The sequence below is a fragment of the Esox lucius genome, chromosome 1 (assembly GCF_011004845.1).
Source record: "Esox lucius isolate fEsoLuc1 chromosome 1, fEsoLuc1.pri, whole genome shotgun sequence".
In the NCBI taxonomy this organism is placed as follows: domain Eukaryota; kingdom Metazoa; phylum Chordata; class Actinopteri; order Esociformes; family Esocidae; genus Esox; species Esox lucius.
Window position 1 is genome coordinate 25,767,843 of NC_047569.1, and position 16,358 is coordinate 25,784,200.

Sequence of the window (16,358 nt, forward strand, 5' to 3'; positions counted from 1 at the left end):
GGACTGTACAGGAACAGAGAAAATGAGGATCAGGACTGTACAGAAACAGAGAGAATGAGGATCAGGACTGTACAGGAAAAGAGAGTATGAGGATCAGGACTGTACAGGAAAAGAGAGTATGAGGATCAGGACTGTACAGGAACAGATATAATGAAGATAAGGACTGTACAGGAACAGAGAAAATGAGGATCAGGACTGTACAGAAACAGAGAGAATGAGGATCAGGACTGTACAGGAACAGAGAGTATGAGGATCAGGACTGTACAGGAAAAGAGAGTATGAGGATCAGTACTGTACAGGAACAAATATAATGAGGAACAGGACTGTACAGAAACAGAGAGAATGAGGATCAGGACTGTACAGGAAAAGAGAGTATGAGGATCAGGACTGTACAGGAAAAGAGAGTATGAGGATCAGGACTGTACAGGAACAGATATAATGAAGATAAGGACTGTACAGGAACAGAGAAAATGAGGATCAGGACTGCACAGAAACAGAGAGAATGAGGATCAGGACTGTACAGGAACAGAGAGTATGAGGATCAGGACTGTACAGGAAAAGAGAGTATGAGGATCAGTACTGTACAGGAACAAATATAATGAGGATCAGGACTGTACAGGAACAGAGAGAATAAGGACCAGGACTACACAGGAACAGATATAATGAGAATCAGGAATGTACATGAGCAGAGAGTATGAGGATCAGGACTGTACAGGAACAGAGAGAATGAGGATCAGGACTGTACAGGAACAGATATAATGAGGATCAGGAATGTACAGGAACAGAGAGAACGAGGACCAGGACTGTACAGGAACAGAGAAAATTAGGATCAGGACTGTACAGAAACAGAGAGAATAAGATCAGGACTTCACAGGAACAGAGAGAATGAGGATCAGGACTGTACAGCAACAGAGAGAATGAGGATCAGGACTGTACAGGAACAGTGAGAATGAGGATCAGGCTTTACAGGAACAGAGAGAATGAGGATCAGGACTGTACAGGAAAAGAGAGTATGAGGATCAGGACTGTACAGGAACAGAGAGAATGAGGATCAGGATTGTACAGGAACAGATATAATGAGGATCAGGAACGTACAGGAACAAAGAGAACGAGGACCAGGACTGTACAGGAACAGATAGAATGAAGATAAGGACTGTACAGGAACAGAGAAAATGAGGATCAGGACTGTACTGAAACAGAGAGAATAAGATCAGGACTTTACAGGAACAGAGAGAATGAGGACCAGGACTGTACAGGAACAGAGAGAATGAGGATCAGGACTGTACAGAAACAGAGAGAATGAGGATCAGGACTGTACAGGAACAGAGAGTATGAGGATCAGGACTGTACAGGAAAAGAGAGTATGAGGATCAGTACTGTACAGGAACAAATATAATGAGGAACAGGACTGTACAGAAACAGAGAGAATGAGGATCAGGACTGTACAGGAAAAGAGAGTATGAGGATCAGGACTGTACAGGAAAAGAGAGTATGAGGATCAGGACTGTACAGGAACAGATATAATGAAGATAAGGACTGTACAGGAACAGAGAAAATGAGGATCAGGACTGCACAGAAACAGAGAGAATGAGGATCAGGACTGTACAGGAACAGAGAGTATGAGGATCAGGACTGTACAGGAAAAGAGAGTATGAGGATCAGTACTGTACAGGAACAAATATAATGAGGATCAGGACTGTACAGGAACAGAGAGAATAAGGACCAGGACTACACAGGAACAGATATAATGAGAATCAGGAATGTACATGAGCAGAGAGTATGAGGATCAGGACTGTACAGGAACAGAGAGAATGAGGATCAGGACTGTACAGGAACAGATATAATGAGGATCAGGAATGTACAGGAACAGAGAGAACGAGGACCAGGACTGTACAGGAACAGAGAAAATTAGGATCAGGACTGTACAGAAACAGAGAGAATAAGATCAGGACTTCACAGGAACAGAGAGAATGAGGATCAGGACTGTACAGCAACAGAGAGAATGAGGATCAGGACTGTACAGGAACAGTGAGAATGAGGATCAGGCTTTACAGGAACAGAGAGAATGAGGATCAGGACTGTACAGGAAAAGAGAGTATGAGGATCAGGACTGTACAGGAACAGAGAGAATGAGGATCAGGATTGTACAGGAACAGATATAATGAGGATCAGGAACGTACAGGAACAAAGAGAACGAGGACCAGGACTGTACAGGAACAGATAGAATGAAGATAAGGACTGTACAGGAACAGAGAAAATGAGGATCAGGACTGTACTGAAACAGAGAGAATAAGATCAGGACTTTACAGGAACAGAGAGAATGAGGACCAGGACTGTACAGGAACAGAGAGAATGAGGATCAGGACTCTACAGGAACAGAGAGAATGAGGATCAGGACTTTACAGGAACAGAGAGAATGAGGATCAGGACTGTACAGGAACAGAGAGTATGAGGATCAGGACTGTACAGGAAAAGAGAGTATGAGGATCAGGACTGCACAGGAATAGATATAATGAGGATCAGGAATGTACAGGAGCAGAGAGTATGAGGATCAGGACTGTACAGGAACAGAGAGAATGAGGATCAGGACTGTACAGGAACAGATATAATGAGGATCAGGACTGTACAGGAACAGAGAAAATGAGGATCAGGACTGTACTGAAACAGAGAGAATAAGATCAGGACTTTACAGGAACAGAGAGAACGAGGACCAGGACTGTACAGGAACAGAGAAAATTAGGATCAGGACTGTACAGAAACAGAGAGAATAAGATCAGGACTTCACAGGAACAGAGAGAATGAGGATCAGGACTGTACAGCAACAGAGAGAATGAGGATCAGGACTGTACAGGAACAGTGAGAATGAGGATCAGGCTTTACAGGAACAGAGAGAATGAGGATCAGGACTGTACAGGAAAAGAGAGTATGAGGATCAGGACTGTACAGGAACAGAGAGAATGAGGATCAGGATTGTACAGGAACAGATATAATGAGGATCAGGAACGTACAGGAACAAAGAGAACGAGGACCAGGACTGTACAGGAACAGATAGAATGAAGATAAGGACTGTACAGGAACAGAGAAAATGAGGATCAGGACTGTACTGAAACAGAGAGAATAAGATCAGGACTTTACAGGAACAGAGAGAATGAGGACCAGGACTGTACAGGAACAGAGAGAATGAGGATCAGGACTCTACAGGAACAGAGAGAATGAGGATCAGGACTTTACAGGAACAGAGAGAATGAGGATCAGGACTGTACAGGAACAGAGAGTATGAGGATCAGGACTGTACAGGAAAAGAGAGTATGAGGATCAGGACTGCACAGGAATAGATATAATGAGGATCAGGAATGTACAGGAGCAGAGAGTATGAGGATCAGGACTGTACAGGAACAGAGAGAATGAGGATCAGGACTGTACAGGAACAGATATAATGAGGATCAGGACTGTACAGGAACAGAGAAAATGAGGATCAGGACTGTACTGAAACAGAGAGAATAAGATCAGGACTTTACAGGAACAGAGAGAATGAGGATCAGGACTGTACAGGAACAGTGAGAATGAGGATCAGGACTGTACAGGAACAGTGAGAATGAGGATCAGGACTGTACAGGAACAGTGAGAATGATGATCAGGACTGTTCAAGAACAGAGAGTATGAGGATCAGGAATGTACAGGAACAGAGAGAATGAAGATAAGGACTGTACAGGAACAGAGAGAATGAGGATCAGGACTGTACAGGAACAGAGAGTATGAGGATCAGGAATGTACAGGAACAGAGAGAATGAAGATAAGACATATACAGACATTGGGGTAGAGAGGATAGGGGCTGTTATGTAGGGACACTGGAGTAAAGAGGATAGGGGCTGTTATATAGGGACACTGGAGTAAAGAGGATAGGGGCTGTTATATAGGGACACTGGAGTAAAGAGGATAGGGGCTGTTATATAGGGACACTGGTGTAGAAGAGAGGACCGTGTCCTTTAACACATTCAGCCATCCGGAAGGGAGAAAACATTATCCCAACTTCAAAGAAAGCTGAGTAGCAGTGCAATTAACAGATAAAAAAGACATAGATGAAAGCATATGTGAATGAGCTAATAGGATAATTATGAGAGTGTATGATTCACAGTCACCAGTGGTGATATGTCCAACATGGGGCCTCTAATTGATAGGAAGAAAGACTGGCAGTCACGTATGCATACAAACCCAAATTGTACCATTTCCTATTTAGAGGCCATTGCTTTTGACCAAACTGTTACTTGTTTGTAATTCTGTGGATGGAAGCCTCCACGTTACATGAAGCTATTCTTCCACTCCCTGCCCTTCTCTGTAAATAGAGTATCTTCCTGATAAACAGTTTTTCAAATGGAACCTTTGAAAAATGCTGCTCTTCTCCCAGGAGTATGCTCTGTCTTAACGTGAAAACTCAGTGAGCACCATAAAGGATTCATGCATCTGTGGCCTGCATTCCCAATGGCATCCGATTGCCTTTATAGTCCACTACTTTGGACCAGGGCATGTACTGCGTGGCTCTAAAAAGTATGTGGGATAGGGTGCCAATTGGGTTGCAGTCTGGGTCTGATAATTTCACAGTGTGACGGACGATCAAACGCTACACTCAGTCAGTCCTGCAGCCAGAGATGGGCAGCATTTCTGTTACATGTATTTGAAATATAAAATTGTAACTACTTTTGAATATTTTGTCTTTTGTATTTCACTGGCCTGATCTAAAGTCGAATGTAATATATGCAGTGCAGAGCTTTATTTCATATAAAAATACTTTTCAACTGATTTGAAAAAGATGAAGTAGATAAAGAGACACAGATCACGGTCATAGCAATTAAAAAATGAAATCGATTCTTTTACCTTTATTGAGAATGAGGTCAAACGGGGTACTTGGTATGTTTAACATGTAAGATCCTAATTTTTAACTACACAAATAACTTTATTTTGAATCTTTTGTCACTAGGGTTTTTTGCATTAGTAATTTATAATCATAACCAGCTAAACACATCTAAACCACAAACATCCAGATATTACTGCAACCATGTATGTGCAGGGGGCTAAGAACAGTGAGTATGGGCCGTTGCGGGAGAGTCTGTCAATCAGTGCATCGGCCAATCAGCAGCGAAGGGCATTCTTACATCATTGGTGTTGACGTGCCAGGCCATGTCACCATAGGAGACCAGCTGACCATTGACATAGCAACGTATCTCACTGTTCCTCCAGCGGTTATAGATGTGGACGATGCTGATCATGTACCACTGAAACACAGAGAGAGTTACACTGAGTTACATCGTCTGTCGGTCCACATATGTAGTGTGACAGGCTACTAGGGCGGCTGATTGGGAATCATTTTCGGTAATTCTGAAGATCAACGGGCAATCCATGAAAATATATAGGTCATAGATACACGCTACATAAGAAATATAGATTTTTTGGCATTGTGCTTAATAACATAGCGTTCTCATATAATCTTTTATTCTAAAATCACAGTATTGTTAATATTTTACATGCATTATTTACATGCAAGATTCAGAGTGGGCCAGAGTCAATTAGAGACACCGTTGTCCAGTGCTAAACCCCCTTTGCAATACTACAGACAGCACAATATTCCAATCAATACAGCTAGCCATCAGGCACGAGGAAATCTGACCTGTAATTGGTTCATCTCAATTTAAGGCTTTAAATAAAGCTGTTACAGCTGCAACCTCCCATATGTTTATCTACTGCAGATCACAAGGATTTAACCACATCATTAACATTTCTATGGCAGAGTGATCAGATGCCTCCAGCTGAATATTAAGGAGGCAAAATGCCCCATCTAAAATCCCTTTTAATCACCATGATAAAACAAGAGGAGCAGATAATTGCTATCAGGGTATCTTTAGATCAGAGACTGCCCTCGACTTTAATGAAGATCACCGATCTGATATAAACACTGAGGAGAGGAGGGTGGAACTACTTTTGTACATGGAGTGCCATATGATGCACCATGGTGGTCGACAGTGGCTAACTAAAGGCTGTAATTGGCTGAGAGCAGCCTTAAGCAAGCCCACTATCACTACAGGAAACGAGACAGGTACAATGTCAGACAGCCCAAGCTCCATTACACTCCCTCTCTGCGGTCTCATCTCCCCATCTCAGCTAATGACCAGCTGCTCCTGTGAGGAGGTCCCTGTGCAAGAGTTAAACAGGGTATGATCCATCACCCCGTGGTCTGAGGAGACCAGACATACTGGGCTTCTACTGGCCCCATCTACTGCACTGGGCTGGTCTAGAAACAGCTAAATTATGGAGTATATTGGGAAATGGGAGAGAGGCTCCCGGGAAATGTAACTCAGAAATGTAGATGTGTCTAATCTAAGAACTATTATATTATTACTATTACTACCAGTACAGTATAGTATCAAGATTTGGAAATTAAATGGAGGGCCACACATTTGTTTTGTAATTTCTTAACCATAAAGATTTACGGACCAGAAAAGAGCAGTTTTTAAAACATTTATACAGTAGGTCCATTATAATGTCTATATAATTTAAATCCAGATACAAATGTATAAGAGTGGGCTGGTGAGTTATTTTTTACTTCAACCACAAAACTATTTTATTATATACCAGGGGCCGGATGGAACTGGCTGGATCTGGCCCGCAGGCCTTAGTGCGCCCACCCATATTATAGCACATTGATCTAGATCTTTTTTGATGTTTCTTTTACCTTGATATTACTTTCTCTGCTTGTAATTCATCCTCCAAACTGTTTTCTTTTATATTTTGTTTAGTTACAGAGAAAGCGATATGACACTGCAATGTGAAAATGTATCTAACCATGTCATAAAACACTTATCTTCCAAACAAATATCTCTTACCTTCCTGGGCTGAAAGTCATATTTCACACAGTGCTGGAAGCCTTTGCCTTTAGACTTCAGTGATGTGACAATCAGACAGTTGCCCACAAAATGTGCAGAGTAGCCGATTCCTTTACTGGTGCGAAAGCTGCAAAATATACAAAATATTCTAAAATGGGGTGTGAACATTACATTTCATAATATAGATTATACCCCTGTTGCCCAGTCCCCTCATATACCCCTGTTGCCCAGTCCCCTCATATACCCCTGTTGCCCAGTCCCCTCATATACCCCTGTGGTCCAGTCCCCTCAAATAACCCTGTGGCCCAGTCCCCTCATATACCCCTGTGGTCCAGTCCCCTCAAATACCCCTGTTGCCCAGTCCCCTCATATACCCCTGTGGTCCAGTCCCCTCAAATAACCCTGTTGCCCAGTCCCCTCATATACCCCCTGTGGTCCAGTCCCTTCAAATACCCCTGTGGTCCAGACCCCTCAAATACCCCTGTGGCCCAGTCCCCTCATATACCCCTGTGGCCCAGTCCCCTCAAATACCCCTGTGGCCCAGTCCCCTCAAATACCCCTGTGGCCCAGTCCCCTCAAATAACCCTGTGGCCCAGTCCCCTCATATACCCCTGTTGCCCAGTCCCCTCATATACCCCTGTGGTCCAGTCCCCTCAAATACCCCTGTGGCCCAGTACCCTCAAATACCCCTGTGGTCCAGTCCCTTCAAATACCCCTGTGGCCCAGTCCCCTCAAATACCCCTGTGGCCCAGTCCCCTCAAATACCCCTGTGGCCCAGTCCCCTCAAATACCCCTGTTGCCCAGTCCCCTACATTATTTTGACAGAATGATCTGACTCGGCCACAATGTGACCCCTCATTTCTTGAGCCATTCTGATGTAGCTTTGCCTGTGACTTTTGGATCACTGTCCATTTCAGCTTTTTGACAAATACCCTCACAATCTCCTCAAGACAGTATTCTATGGTACAACATGGAATTATTGATTGACTCAATGCTGGCAAGTTGGGCAGGCCCTAAGGCATAAAAGCGGCACCAAAACAGGAAGACATCGCCTCATGCTTTACAGTTGACATGACGCTCTTCTGTTCAAAAGCATTGTTTCATGTTTACCAAACATGGTGCATGTCATTTCATCTAAATAACTCCAAATAAAAATTTTCACTTATCTGTCCTGTAGTTTTGGTCTTTTCCCAGGTGTTGTCTGGCAAACGTCTGTTGAGTCTTACTATTCTTTTTTTCCCTTTGTTCCTTCAATGTAAGCCAGTTTTGTGCTATTTCTTTTTGAGGGTTGACTTGTGCACTCTGACAGAGACTGTGGCACGCAAGGCCTGTGTATCTTTGGAACAGTCAGCTCCCGGGCTGAGTTTGGGGGGACAACCTGTCCTATGCAAATTGCCAGGGTTCTCAAACTTTCTCCATTTGTAGATGATTGAGCAGATAGCAACAGCGAATTACTTAGAAATGTCTTTGTAGCCCCTCCCAGCCTCGTGGGCATCAATAATCCTCCTGAGGGCCTTGCATCAGGGCTGCCTGATGTGGCCTCTAGACTTTAGAGTCTACACAATAATAGCTGTTAATGCTGTAACCTGCCCCTTACACCATGTCCCTATACCGCAGTCCACTTGTGATCACACAGACCCCCAACGGGCCGTACCAGCCTCCACAGTTCAGACCCGGGCCAGTCTTAATCACTATAATCAGGCCTAATTCCTCCATTAGAAATTACAGTGAACAGCCTCATCCGCAGGAATGGGCATTCAGACACTTACGTAAGAGACAGAGCCAGCCAAAGAAAAACTTCAACAGTGAATTAAGTCCAAGAGATGAAACAACAACTTGGGGACCAATTCAGCTGGCAGTTGTATAGCAGGTCAGAAATCAGACAGTGGAATAATAACTGGATCAGTACAACAGGTGGAGCTGGTTTAAAGGAATACTCTAAAAACACATTGTGTGTGGAATAATTAAAGCAGAGGTGTTTTCTGTTTGACTAATTATTCTCTTGGAGCGCTCACACCTGTTGCTCTTGTAAACTGGTAATCTGCAGATGTTTTTAAGTACTAGTGACTCAAAAAGCTACTGTATTTTTCTAAAGTCCAAGGTACATTAATGACACAAAAGGTGGCACTTCTTGTCAGAAACCATTCTTAAATACGGTGGAGTGCAATAAGCTCCTGGCAGCAATAAAAACAGTTTCGGCCAAACATAAGTTCAAGCGTGTTGGTTCATTATGTAAACTAAACAGTGCCAGTGGACTGGTGAACTTGCTAGTTGTGTATGTTTGCTTTTTGTATGCACAGTTAATAGGGCTGAATGCCCTGTTTTGCCCTGGTGTCCTTGAATATAATGAAGACCACAACGGAAGTATTTATTTTGTTCATATCCTATATACATATTATATCCTCCACTGTTCCTTGTGTGTAGTAGGTATTTATGATAAGCACTTGAAATGGTCAAACCAAGAAATGTGAATTCATCAGTGAAAATGTATAATACTCACCAGTAGAGGTATGGTTTGTCCTTGTCAACATTTATGTTGTTTAGAGGATCCATTCTGAACCAGGTGTTGAGAGTAAAACCATTCTGGTACGGCCACTTAGCAATAGGAGGCAACGCTATAGCCTGGAGGAGAGAGGAAAGAAAGTAAAAGAAGGGAGAAGACAGAGAGCAGAGAGGAAGATAAATCCTGAAACTGACTGGGAAAAAACTATGGAGTAGCGTGGTGGTTCTAAAAATGGTAAATGTGGGATTCTCAGTGAAGAAAAACACGTGAAGAATGATTATGCTTTTGCATATTTTATGATGAACTTGTTCTCGAACCAATGAACCAACATTTAATCAAAGTAGAGCAAGATAGTTAATCAACAAGCAATCCATTTCACTGTATTTTAATAGAAACTGTAATTATAAGAATACTTGGCATTTAGTAAATCAAAGGTAGGCTTTCCTCTGTAGGTCAAAATTCCACAGCAGGGCTGGGAACAAATTGGACACAGCAAATCATCAAATTGCCCACAAGAACATAACTTTGGGGGCCCAATAAAAATCCTTAGTTTTTGACCCCTGCATATGCATTTATTCAAATCCAGTGTGCAAAAATTTTATATACGTTTGGTCCAGGGAATTGCATCAGTTATCATAATGCTACAAGTGCCATACTCTACCAACTGAGCAACAGAGGACCACAAAATATTTGTATAACTCCTTTCAGCTCATTACAATAACAAAACAAATCATTATTACGGTGTACAAAACCGGGAAAGTACGATCAGCAGTATAACCCATCCCAGTGCAGCTCAGAGTGTAAAGTCTTACTGCAGCACTGCGTCCGGGGAAGTTGAAGAAAGTGTCTGGACCGTGTCTCTGAGGCATCTGGTTCAGAACAGACAACAGCTTCACTGCATTCTTTGGCTGAGGAGTAATAATGGAAGAAGGAGAGGAGAAGAGATGAAGAGAATGGAACCTCATTTGTTAGGTATGTGAATGAAAAACATACATAATCACTTAGGTGCAGGGAACAGATGGAGATATTATTAGAGCCATATCTAAACATCCTGTAAAACAGATGGGTCTAAGGAATCAAGTGCCTTTACACATGACTCCCAGAATCCTGTACATCAAAACTATGTACCCACAGTCCTCTAGTCCTATACTACTTACCCACAGTCATCTATTCCTGTACTAGTTACTGAGGGTCCTCTATAACAATATTACTTCCTTCACTACTTACTTCCTTGTACCTACCCAAATTCCTCTAGTCCTTTACTACTTACAGAATCCTGTCCTTCTACCCCTACTACTAATACCACTTCTACTACTTTCCCAGAGTCCTCTTTTCTTATACTACAAACCTCCTATATTACTTACCCAGAGACTTCGGTCTCCCTTCAGCATACTGAAAAGTAGTTTGAGCTCCTTCACTGTGATGCTGTAGCTGGCCAGCACCCCTAACATGTCAACGAGCAGATCTATAAACACACATGCACATATAAACATACATAGAGTTAGTTATAGGAGCTTCTGCGTTCTCTCTGACAAATTGATCATCATTGACTATCAAAACCCACAATCAAAACCCACCCTAATATTTCACTACGAATATAATTACATGCCATGCCAATCTCACACTGCGCATTATAATATTTTTTCTTTTCAATCATTCCCCCCTTTTAAACTGAAGAATTTTAATATGCTTAAAATGTTAATCCACTGTAATCCACTATAATGCAAACAATGAATCCCAATTGAATTTGAATTGAAGGAAGTAGTTGTTAATTGAAAGCGGTGACACAAAATATGAATGTTTCATTCATTGGACAAATCTTAAATCAAAACTATATGCCACATACTGACAACACATCACAACATGATCTTAGAATATTTTCAGACAACTATGTCTATTTAACTTTATATATTTCACATGCCAGCATCAATGACACAAAAGTTTCCATGTGTGAAATGCTACAATTTAATGTATTGCAAAAACGTCCTCTCTGTACACCAGTCTCTCTTGCTGGTCAACTTTATTTTCTTAACATTATTTGACAATACTGTCCCTAATACATTCCCTAATAATAACTTAAGTACTCCCCCTCAATTAACAATTCTCTAAAACTGTTCATGAATCACCTCCCAGACACCTAATAAAAGCCACTAGCCACCCCTAGTGAGGCAATATGAATTCCATGTACAGTATAGTGAGGCTACAAAAGAAGCAATATGAATTCCATGTACTGTATAGTGATGTAGAAAATATAGTTTTTCTGGATGTAGCACAGAGTGCTACATTATTTCACATTATATTTGTAAATGTACAAACTCTCCTGAGTATTTCATACAATACATTGACTGTGGCACCGAATAGTTTTTCGCAAAAAGTATCCCCTGTACATTACAGTGGGGGGATGGAAAATATAGTGTGCTTGGATTTAAAACACAATCTCTCTCTAAAGCTAATGAGCATAAGCAAATTAACAACAATAAAAATATCAAAATAGTTTGTTTTTTTATATATTAGCTATGTTCTCTACATTAACTTACATAAGCTCCAGCCATTTCTCAATGTGCTCAAGCTAATAATATTATGACTTATGTAAAGTATTATTTAAATCGTAATTTTGTTTCGTTTATATTTTTTCCCACATAGTTTTTCCTTTGAAAATGTACACAATGCACACTATATACACACACACACACACACACCACAGACTTTAATTTTGAAGGCAAAATACGAAAACCGGAACACTTATTGTTGCTGCTGGATTTCTAAGGTTTCCAGCAGGACGATAATCTATTGTAGCAGATTGTAGCTATGGAGTTGTGATAGTTAGCTAGTTACTGTAGCTTCTTACCTTTGGTTGTCGCTCAGACGATGGCTACCTTCTTTATATCAATGGCCACTTACAATACATAGGCGCGCGTGCACGGACACAGGCAGTTAAGACCTCACTTGCTAGCCTGATACTCCGAAGGTCGGTTTTAGGACGTTGTTGCTCTGCTCTGATGCTCTTGCGTGCGATAGTAAACTGCGCACAATTGTAAACTGCACTCATCTTGGAAAATCGTTTTTCATAAAAATATTGAATTTCTGTTGCGGCAAATCAAAACGTTTCAGCGGCGTGTCGCTGTCATTACAATTATAGGGAAACACTTATCTGAAATACACTGTCAAAATTAACATGACTATTCAACTTCAATATTTCTAAGAATTGAAATTAAAGTGTGGGATTTACAACTAAATTCAGAATTGAGAAGTGCCTCTGTGTTTGTGTGTGTCTGTTTGTATATACAGGTATAAGTTGACTTTTGGGGAGATAAATACCTGCAAGTATAGAAAACAATGTGACCTATATTATTGCTCTTCCCCAACTGCACATCACCACCAACCATAATGCCAATCAAAACACTGTTCAGGTCGCAGCAGGTGGTTAGGGGTGGGGGATGCACTATACAGTCTTTTCCATAGGCCAGTATCCCCTGTCCATCATCATTTCTTACTTGCATTTGTTCTGTGGTACTTTTCAGCTGTAAAGAGATCTTGTGAACAGATGGCTCTTTAATAAACTGTCAAACATGAACAAGAACCTGGGAGACAGTATAAAGACCCAGTCTCTATAGACCCATTTGGAGTGGACGCCACATTTCTGTCACTGAAGTTTGGTGGAGGCAGAAAACTGCAGGAACAAGTGTAGGGAAACGGGCAAGATCCTCGCACTAAAGAAAAAAAAAAAATTGTTCTTCCATTGGATGTCAGAATAGGAATGCTATAAAAGATGGCCTTCATTTTTACAGAATACCGTTGTGGAAGCCACCCTTTGATGCTGAATGCAGACGTTTATGGTTGCAAGCCATTAAACAGAGACTGGACTGATGAAATAATCTGGAATCCTCGTCTCTACAGTGCAGACAAAGTTGTGTCCATTGTTTATCACACACAGGCAAAATCATTGATGTAGTTATTATAATGACAATACATTAGTAACAGTAACAACCACAAAGCTGGAATTCTCAGTAGGCTATTTCACAATGGTAAACACCATGGACCAACGTTAGCAACATTAGCTAGCGTGTAAGTAGAATCAGCAAGCAAACAAAACAAATTGTTCATACTTAAACAGTTTATCTTGCATCACTAAGTATTTATGCAAGCATTTATTGAATGGAATATATGGTAATATTATACCTGTGACAAGACACTGTTTTTACAAAATAATTGGAGGAATGGATGATCCATATTCCTATATGTTGAAAATAAATTACTGTCACTTTCTGCCACCAGTTCGGCTCAGCCCACAAAGTACGTCATCACTGTTTACTAACACAAAAAGGTTCTGTAAAAACACTGGAGGACCCACATCCTATAATTCTAAGATCCAAATATATTGGTAACATGCATTGCTCAGAAAAATGAAAAGGGGGTATTGGATATTAATCATAATTTTTCTCTTATCTTGTATCGTCAACATTAAGAGGTCTAATTGAAGACCTGGATAAAACCCCAATATGAAGTATGCTATATAATGGATCTGGACCCTAAAATACATCCATTTTAATTTGGCTTGAGCTAAGCAGATGAAATGGGCGGATGGCAAAATTGCTTGGTGTACATATCCCAAAGTCTGCCGATCTTGCAACTGTTAACTGAGAGGGAAACAACTGTTCTTATGAAACCAAGAATTTTCATTAGAATTAAATAGAATCCCTGTTTAAATAATTCATCTTTTTAGATGCAATAATTTGGCTCTCTTTTTTTTTAACTCTATAACAATGGACCTACAGCAAATAGGTAATAGTTCTCTGCAATCAGGCATTTTCCCAACGTCTCTCAAAACAGCTACCATTAAGCCCTTATTAAAAAAGAGAACACTGTTGGATCTATATTGAACAACAATAGACCTGTATCAAATCTCCGTTTTATAGCCAAGATCATTGAGAAGGTTGTCTTCAATCAACTCAGCAATTTTGTGACCTCAAGCGGTCTCTTACACAAATTTCAGTCAGGTTTCCGACCTCACCACAGTACTCGCCTGAATACTGATTCTGATAAAATAACAGTTCTGGTTCTATTAGACCTCAGTGCAGCATTTGATACTGTAAATCATAGAATACTTATAGATAGGCTGGGAAATTGGGTAGGACTGTCCGGGACAGTCCTTAATTAGTTGAGATCTTATCTAGATGGCCGGAGTTACTTTGTCACAATCCATGATTTGTCACTATAATCATGAATCTGATAGGGTGGCTATGACATGCGGAGTTCCACAGGGATCAGTTCTTGGATTGCTTCTGTTCAATCTCTATATGCTGCCTCTGGGCCAAATTCTACAGAACAACAACATTAACTACCACAGTTATGCCGATCAATCAATCAATCAAATTTATTTATAAAGCCCTTTTTACAACAGCAGTTGTCACAAAGTGCTTTACAGAGACACCCGGCCTTAAACCCCAAGGAGCAAACAGCAGTAGTGTTGGATTTCAGTGGCTAGGAAAAACTCCCCGAATTTTAGGAAGAAACCTAAAGAGAACCCAGAGTGGTGACCAGTCCTCTTCTGGCTGTACCGGGTGAGATATTAAGAGTCCAATTGGAATAATAAATACATTTTTCTGGGCTAAATCCGGGGTCTATTTGATTCTAGACTAGGTCAAAAGTATGACCAGGTGGACAGAGACAGCAACGGGCCCCCCAAACCAGGTACTCCGCAGGTGTGGACCAGGACCTCATCTCCTCCTAAAACAGGACCTCATCTCCTTAAACTGGAGGAGACTGAGAAAAGTTAGAAAGTGCATTCCTCATATCCCCCAGCACAATAATATAGCAGCTTAACACCTTGGAACTGAGACGGAGGACGGAGGACGGAGGGGGGGGGGGGGTCCGGCTACACTGTGGCCCTACCCGGGGGAGGCCCAACAGGAATAAAATCAATCCAACCACATTGCCAGGCATCAACCAAATGGACACCCACCAACCGCAACCCCCCTGAATGAGGGACAAGTATTGCCAGCAGCATACAGCCCAATTGCACAAATGCGCAACAGAGAGTCAACAACAAACCAGTGACTCTTCCCCAGAAAGGCATTGGAGGGAGGGCATCCCAGTGGCGACGAGAGCACACCTGGCAAGACAGCAAGGATGGACATTATCAAGCCTACTGGTCACCTTCACGCCCCTGGGCCAGGCTATACCTAATTATAAACCGTGCTGTAGAGATTAGTTTTTAGTAGACACTTGAAAGTTTGCACTGAGTTTGCATTTCTAACCTTAATTGGCAGTTCATTCCACAGTAGTGGAGTTCTATGAGAAAAAGGCTCTGCCGCCAGCTATTTGTTTAGAAATTCTAGGTACAATTAAAAGGCCTGCATCTTGCGATCGTAGGTTACGTGTAGGTATGTATGGCTGGATCATTTCAGCAAGGTAAGTAGGAGCAAGTCCATGTATTGATTTATAGGTTAAGAGTAAAACCTTAAAATCAGCCCTAAACCTAACAGGCAGCCAGTGTAAGGACGCTAGGACAGGAGTAATGTGTTAAAAAATTTTTGTTCTAATTAGGATTCTAGCAGCCGTGTGCAGCACTAATTGAAGTTTTTTTTAATAATTTGTCTGGATAACCAGAGAGAAGAGAATTGCAGTAATCTAGTCTAGAAGTAACGAAAGCATGGATAAATGTATCTGCATCAGTTTTTGATAGAAAGTTTCTAATTTCTGCAATGTTTCGAAGATGAAAATAAGCAACTCTTGAGACATATTTTATATGCTCTTCAAAGGAGAGGTCTTTTTACAGTTTTTTGGGATACGACCATCCAGCCGTCGAGGTTCACTGCTAACAACGCCTTTTGTTTCCTGGGTCCTAAAATGAGCGTTTCTGTTTTCCTTGAGTTTAAGAGCAAGAAATTCTCTGTCATCCACTTCCTAATATCTGAAACGCATGCTTCCAAAGTAGCTAATTTAGGGGCTTCTCCATGCTTCATTGAAATATACACACA

The 16,358-nt window shown here is 41.3% G+C and overlaps 1 protein-coding gene across 4 annotated transcripts in view; it reads right to left on the reverse strand.

The window, feature by feature from the left end:
• Positions 1-16,358, reverse strand: part of LOC105010769 (neurobeachin) — a 248,833-nt gene that overhangs the window by 171,527 nt on the left and 60,948 nt on the right. For all 4 annotated transcript variants that reach the window (XM_029119588.2, XM_029119587.2, XM_029119586.2 and 1 more), the window contains exons 3-7: positions 10,743-10,843; positions 10,191-10,286; positions 9,376-9,497; positions 6,876-7,002; positions 5,151-5,270 (exon numbers count right to left, since the gene is read on the reverse strand). In XM_029119588.2, the coding sequence (XP_028975421.2) occupies positions 5,151-5,270; positions 6,876-7,002; positions 9,376-9,497; positions 10,191-10,286; positions 10,743-10,843 (566 nt within the window). The remainder of the gene's footprint in view (positions 1-5,150; positions 5,271-6,875; positions 7,003-9,375; positions 9,498-10,190; positions 10,287-10,742; positions 10,844-16,358) is intronic.